The sequence below is a fragment of the Montipora capricornis genome, chromosome 6 (assembly GCF_036669925.1).
Source record: "Montipora capricornis isolate CH-2021 chromosome 6, ASM3666992v2, whole genome shotgun sequence".
NCBI classification, from domain to species: Eukaryota; Metazoa; Cnidaria; class Anthozoa; order Scleractinia; family Acroporidae; genus Montipora; species Montipora capricornis.
The window spans coordinates 65,937,935-65,945,434 of NC_090888.1; the positions used below are offsets into that span (position 1 = coordinate 65,937,935).

Sequence of the window (7,500 nt, forward strand, 5' to 3'; positions counted from 1 at the left end):
GCTACGTAAAATGTTTATCCAAAGCTTTTCAGGAAAATGTTGTCTTTGAGGTGACGTTACAGCAGACAGAAAGCTTTCGTCGCAGTTGATAGGGGCGGAATTTATGTAAAAATAGATAATTTGTGGAACTACTCTTGCCGTTAAAGAGATTACTGTAACGGTCAAAATTTTATGTCAATGAAATATTCAGAAAGAAACGTTTCCGTTACTGACTTCAACATACATGTTGACGATGTCAGAGACTCGGACGCTATACGATTTCTAGATTTACTGGCCTCCGTGGGTCTAGAGCAGCACGTACATAAGCCCACTCATATTTCCGGTCACGCACTGGAGTTGATCATCACACGCTGCTCGGACACTTTGATCGGCACTAAACCTCGACCGGGAAAAATTTAAACGAAAGAATAGGGGCTGGTCAAAATTATCTCATAGTATATTTCACTGAGCGGAGAGCTACAATAAATAAATGTAATGCAAAATTTACTGAAAATGAAAAGAGGCATATATTAAAAAAACGAAAGATGACGGATGCAAAACTGTAAATTTAGAAAAACGTGAATTTCCTACATTCGCTCGCTAATTGGCCATTGCCAATCACACATTGCTAATCACATTTCGCATTTCACAGGTAAGAAGGATTTTCATTTGAGCATCTTTTTCTATAAACAATGTTTAAAAAGACTCTGAATTTTTGTTTTTGTTGAAGTGTTCATAATGTGAAAATATTTATTTTCCCATTTAAAAGTCCATAGTAAAAAAATGACCTTTTGCGAAATAATTTTGCGATTAGAACGAGAGGCGACTTTTCAACGGTGTTTAAAAGCGTTGAAATTGCCCTCCATTTTAGCACACCACTAGCTCAAGTCTTCAACCGACTTATGACGTAGATTAAGGAACACGTGATTAGAGGCCATCGGAGGATTTGAGAAGGGTTGCACACAAGTTGATGCGAAAAATGCCTTGCCCCTCGATGTAACAACCCGGCTGATCTTGAAAAAGGACTAAGTATGCATAGGAATCCTTTCTTCGGAAAAAGCAATAGCTCAAAAAAGAAGGAAAAAATGGCCGTAGATTTTGTATTGGCGAGAAGAAAGAACTGGAAGCCCGGTAAAAGTTCGTCAGTGTGCTCGATTCTCTTCAAAGAGGATGACTTTCAGTATCGAATGGACAGCAAAATAAAAAGATCATAGAGGATTGACGAGATTCGCTTACAGGAACATGTTGAAGGACGTCTTGGGGTGAGAAGCAACTCCAACACTCTTCTTTGGCAGAGACTTTTTTATTCGTCTGATCAGCAACCGTTACAACAACTTGACTGCTCTATCACTGAACAACTTTATTTCTGTACGAGTCAAAATTACAGCATTTTTACACCAACTAGGTTCGACCTGTCGAGTGTAATGTCAATCATCCTTCAAAGTAACACCTGCCAAGCGAAATACGCTTGCGCAGTACCTACGTAAGCATATTTTCCTTCGAGGCAACTAGTGGTTCAAAATGATCTTTCACTTAGATTTTCACATAAATTTCGTTAAGGTTCCGTCAACACGATATAGAATAAACTATAGATTTCTTATAGTGACGTCATCAAAATTCTAAAGTCAAAATCGCAAAATGTTTTAAATTTTTATCTATAGGAGGTTGAACATGACCTAGAAATAAATCTTTTTCAAATTTCCAGTTCCATGACGTCTTTCGTTTCAAAAAATGTCTATCCCTATGAATCTCAGTAGTTTGAAAGTTTCAAGTACATTAAGAGATGTGTTCATACACACTATTTTATCTCATGAGCGAAAAGTAATCACTTTCGTCGCCATATTGGTGCACAACGTTGGTACACCAACATGGCGGTTGCATACAAAACTCTTTAAAGTTGCGTGAAACGCTTCGACAAATAACTCAGAATTGGAGAGGTGATTTATGAATTTGTGTCCTACAGCATTCCACGTTTTTGGCTTTTTTCATTGAACGGTTTCCATTTTATTCTTTTATTGCGTTACAGTGAAAACGATCCATAAAGAACATAATCGTAGAGCCAACTAGACGCTCCGTCAGCGTAAACTGGGTTGCCTTTGGTACGTGTTTGTCCTCAGCACTGCTTTTGTTTGAATTCATTTAAGCACGACTAAGTAATTATCAAGATGGTGATCAACAAACAGCAACATAGTAACGGAAGCCCTAAAAGATATTTCTAGCGCGAGGAAAAGGAACTGGTGATTAAAAAAAATAACGACAGATAACATTTTATGACATGTTAGGCACACAATGCCATAAGGGGCTTTTTTATTGCACAAATTCTCACAGAGCTCGGTTGCGTCCACGGTTGATTGATAAATCATTTGTATGTGTGTAAGGCAAAACGCCTTTTATGGAGTGTTTTCGTGTTTAAAGAAATATTGTTGGCTTCCCAAATTAACAAATCAACATTCAAATTTACACCAGAATGACTATACAACAGCAAGACTTCCTGTCATCGTTATGAAAACTGCTCCCATATCAATTTTCAAACCACGTATGCAAATCAGTTAATATTTACACAACAAAAGGCAGAAAAATCTATCAAAAACCTTTCACTGCCAAAAGTTTTATTGAAACAAATAACATATTTTCTATTAGAGGCAAAAAAAAACCCTTCCTATTGTATTCCGTGCGTGCAAACAAGGAACACACTACCTTTCCAAAATCATACGCAACTAAATAATTTCTCAACGGAGATCAGGATCAAACCCTTTTCTGAAGAACCTATTCCTTTCATAATGAAGCATAAAATAGACAACAACCTTTCTTCAAATATTTCTTGACTGTCAAAAATTAGTCACGTTTCCAGTTACCTGAAGACTGTGCAGCGTTGAATGCAAACAAATATAAATTTCCAGACAACAGGGATCGGACTTGAATGAACATAGATGCATTCAAGGTGTTCGATTCCTTCAATGAGTTTGTTAAACCCATATCCAACGAGACAAAGTTATCACAGAATTTGCCATTTGTTTTCAGTGGTGTACATAACACGACAGTTTTTGAAATATTTAGAAATACAGATCGCTGCTCGACGGCCGATCGAAAGATGAAATTGTTGTCGAAGTCCATTATTCGTCGCTTTGAAGATTCCAGACGTTCATTTTCCACCGTTTGTGTTTTTTATCGAATTGACGTTCCATTCTTGAGCTCCGTGAGGGTATATTTTGTTTGCTGATCTTATAAACACCATTCGCGTTACATAGACTTCGACGCCATTGCAGGTTAATCATTAACCTGCAGTAATTATTCTACTTTATTATATAGATACTGATGAAATCTGCTTTTACTAAAAAATCATATCTTTACCGCCCGCAGTGAACATATCATTTTATCTTTCACATGTGAGAATATAGCTGTCGTCATGGTAACGAACACGATTAGCCAATAAAACGCGAGCATTCTCTTCATTGTAAGATACTTTTGTGCTTCAATATAATTCTTCTCTACTACATTAGCATTTTTATTGCACAATTTTACATTATCATGATTTCTTTTTCATAACTTTCATATCTTGTTTCCTGTTACACAACATGCGTGTTTTAGTGGTTGGTGAACACTTTGTCATCATTTCGAAATGAATAAAACAAGGTGTTTTAAATCTAGACATTTCATCAATATCTATATAATAAACAGAACATCACATGGCCACTTGGGGATACGAATTTTATCTTCTCGTGCTGAAAGCATTTCTCACTCGTTCGCTTGGCTCACTCGTGAGAGATACTTTCAGCACTCGAAGATAAAATTCGTATCCCCGCGCGGCCATGTAATATCCTCTATTTCTACTACCCCCTGAAACATACCAAAGAAGACTCGGCAAGTTTTCTGCACAGGTCCCTACTTCATTATACATACGCTTGTTTGTTTCAAGAAAACAACAGCGATAACAATAGACGTCCTTTGGGATGGTGGCGCTTTGTTCTCTTTTTTTAGAGTTTTTTTTAAAGTCCATATAGACTTTAAAAAAACCGGTTGAACTTCTGACTGAGGGAGGGAAAAGTTGCAGTTAATGACATTTCAGTAACTACGAAAATTTGTTTTCGGTACATGTTAAATAGTCTTTGATACAATTAGCCAGTATCAAAAATTGCTATAATTCTCTTTGTTTGTCCCTCCAAAATTTTACATAAGCATTAGTTGTTTCCAGTTTTTGAGACCATTGGAAGTCCCAAGAGAAAATCCAAGAATAGTCCAACAGCCAGATGTAAGAGTCCTTTTCACGACAATAAGCGGCCACCCCGTATTTTATCGGTTTCCTATCGACAGCGACAATAACGGCACTTTCGTTGTCTGCAATTCTAGCTAATGGATTTTGCATTGTGAGATAACATTGAAGTTTAAACTAATAAGTTTGCGCTTTTGAATTCAGATGAAGGGAAACCGAAACAAGAGAAAGATGAGGTCGCGAAGCATCCCTTCTCTGAACCATGGGATGACAGCGACTTGATCCTTGTCGTTGAGGAGAAAAAATTCCATGTCCACCGCCAGATAATGAGTATACATTCACCAGTTTTTAAGGCGATGCTGAAAACTGTGGGCTGTAAAGAAGCCACGACAGCTACAGAAATTCCACTGCCCGGAAAGAAAGCAGATGAGTTTTTGGACTTCCTCAAGCTTCTGTACCTTAAAGGAAAGGAAGGAATTGAATGTATGTATACTTACAAAAAATATTGAAAATTGATTGTCTGTGTAGAAGAGGAAAGTTGGGACATTTCACAAAAAGACCTTTTTGCAGATAAGGTGATCATTTTGATTTCTTTTGTTTCAAAAGACATTATGGGATGCTCAGAGGGCAAATTAATAGGGAGCTTAAGCACGCGCGTTTTTGAGACGCGGACGGCAACCGGAAGTGAGCTGTTTTCCCTTTTAACTTGTCTTCACACAACTACATTTACATTGCTAAGTATCTTTTCTCTATTAGAGATGATAAGTATAAAAATCTGGGAGACACCTCTGTCCTGGCACGCGAAATGTTCTCTTCCGGTTGCCGTTCGCGTCTCAAAAACGTGCGTGCTTAAGCTCCCTAATATGTATTTGCCCCCCTGGGCATCCCATAATAGCTATTTGAAACAATAGAAATCAAAATGGCCGCCGTATCTGCAAAAAGGTCTACTTAGTTAATCTGTGATGTATGAACACTGGTGATTTTAACTTTCACGTTGATGTTGCTGGGGCCCATGACGCTCAAATATTTTTGGATCTTATTACTGCGATGGGTTTGAAACATGTGATAGTTCCAACACACATTAGTGGTCATACACTAGATCTTTTTATCACTCGTGAGCATGATCCGGTTATTTCGAATACGCCAGTGGCTGACCGCTACCTGTCAGACCATGCTGCTCTTCTCTGCTTGCTTAGGTCTTCAAAACCTAATCACGAGGTAAAGCTAATATCTTATCGTAAACTGAAATATCACTAAAATATCACTTTGCCTCATCATAAGTCTTTCGCGGTTATTATATCTCGTTCACTTCGTACAATTTGGGCGAAGTATCCTAAAAATAATTTGGTACGAGCAGTTACAAAGTGAAAATGGAGGATGAAAGATTCTTTATTGCATGCTCACGTTGTCGTCAAAACCACAAATTTGGTGATTTCCCGTCGTCCTTATGCAGAGTACCGCACGAATCCGTCCTAAAATCCGTGCTGCACGTGCAGCGCGATTATTTATTCTCTTTTAACCAATGATATCATTGTTTTACGGCGTTGTTGTTGCCGTTGTCGTCGTAAAATGTTTAAAATCGTAAGCTCCCTGTTATCGTTTTGCCACAGGTAACCCAGGCTCACTGTGTGTAGGTAAATATAGAGAACATATGACAGTAAATATAGAGAACAAGCACGATTGTTTTCGCGAAAATCGAATCCAGTCGCTAAATAAACACACCAGGCTCGTGGAACATGAATTTCTCTAAACCATGAATCCACTGAAGCCACCAGACTCCGTAAAACTTGTAAATTAACCTGCTAAAATGGCGGCCAGAAAGCGTTGTACTCGCGAAGTGTCCAATTCAAAACGGGTGACGAGTAAAATAAGTTCCCCTGGAGGGAGGGGAGTCCGAGATTGCTCAGTGAGTTTTGTTTTTAGCCATGTGGGACTCCCCTCCCTCCAGAACTTATTGAACTCGTCACCAGGCGTCTAGAGTTCAGTGCCATTTTGAATTGGACACTTTGCGAGTACGACGCTTTCTGGCCGCCATTTTAGCAGGTTAACTTACAAGTTTCACGGAGTCTGGTGGCTTCGCGTTGCTACCTGGAGATGCTTCAGTGGATTCATGGTTTAGAGAAATTCATGTTCCACGAGACTGGCGTGTTTATTTAGCGACTGGATTCAATTTTCGCGAAAAAAATCGTGCTTGTTTTGGGTCGATCGGAGTCCATAAGCTGGCTTCCGTCTCCTACCTTGTCACTATACTATGAAGGAAGGTGAACGGGGACCATTTTTCCCGAAACTTCGCGTACGTATTAAAGACAACAACAGCTCACCACATGGTAAGTTTTATCGATTTTTATTTCCATTTTCTAGCAAATTTTCAGACCTAAACTTCGCCTTATATGTTCTCTATATTTACCTACACACGGTGAGCCTGGGTTACCTGTGGTTTTGGAGGGGTAGTTTCTAAAGAAACTGTGGTGCTGCGTCGGTGGGGAAGTAGTATACAAAAATTTGGTTTTACCAACGGAGTTGATAATGTAAATTGGCCACCGTACAGAGATTCTAAAAGCTGACGTTTCGAGCGTTAGCCCTTCGTCAGAGCGAATCGAGGGATTATGGGTTACGTGTAGTTTTTATAGTAGAGTATGAGCTACGCTATTGGTGGTAACATGGCAACGTGAAAAATGGGAATATATTAGTTAAATGAAAAGCGTTCGTTAATACCGTGAGGATTAAGGGTGCCGATTTGAAAGATGAATTTTTGTTCCAGATTCTTGCGGCTTTCCGTCGTACCTAGATGTAGGGAAAGGCCGCAGATAGCCATGTGTTTTTTGGAGTGGTTAGGCAGATTAAAATGGCGAGCGACTGGCTTGGATGCATCCTTGTCATTCTTCTCAACATCGCGAAGGTGTTCGCGGAATCGGTCACCTAGTCGTCTACCTGTCTCACCAATGTATAATTTATTACATAACGTACAGGTTATGCAATAAATGACATTTGCGGAGGTACAAGTGAAACGATCGGTGATCTTAACAGATCGCTTAGGTCCCGAGATCTTGCTAGTGTTAACAATGAAAAGACAAGTTTTGCATCGTGAGCGCGCGCATTTGAAAGTGCTGGGTTGCTCGTTAGTTTTGAGCGCGCTTCTAACTAAAAAGTTGCCTACGTTTTTGTCGCGTTTGAATGAAATAAGTGGAGGTTGCGAAAAGATTCTACCAGTCTCGGGATCATTTTGGAGTAATTTAAAATTACTAAGAATGATGCTTTTGACTGCGTGATTATGAGGATGGAAAGTGAGGGTGAATGGAATTCTGTCATTC

The 7,500-nt window shown here is 39.1% G+C and overlaps 1 protein-coding gene across 1 annotated transcript in view; it reads left to right on the top strand.

Annotated features, from left to right (window-relative positions):
• Positions 1-7,500, top strand: part of LOC138052916 (BTB and MATH domain-containing protein 42-like) — a 17,740-nt gene that overhangs the window by 581 nt on the left and 9,659 nt on the right. Inside the window, exon 2 of the mRNA XM_068899517.1 lies at positions 4,394-4,672. Coding sequence (XP_068755618.1) covers positions 4,394-4,672 — 279 coding nt within the window. The remainder of the gene's footprint in view (positions 1-4,393; positions 4,673-7,500) is intronic.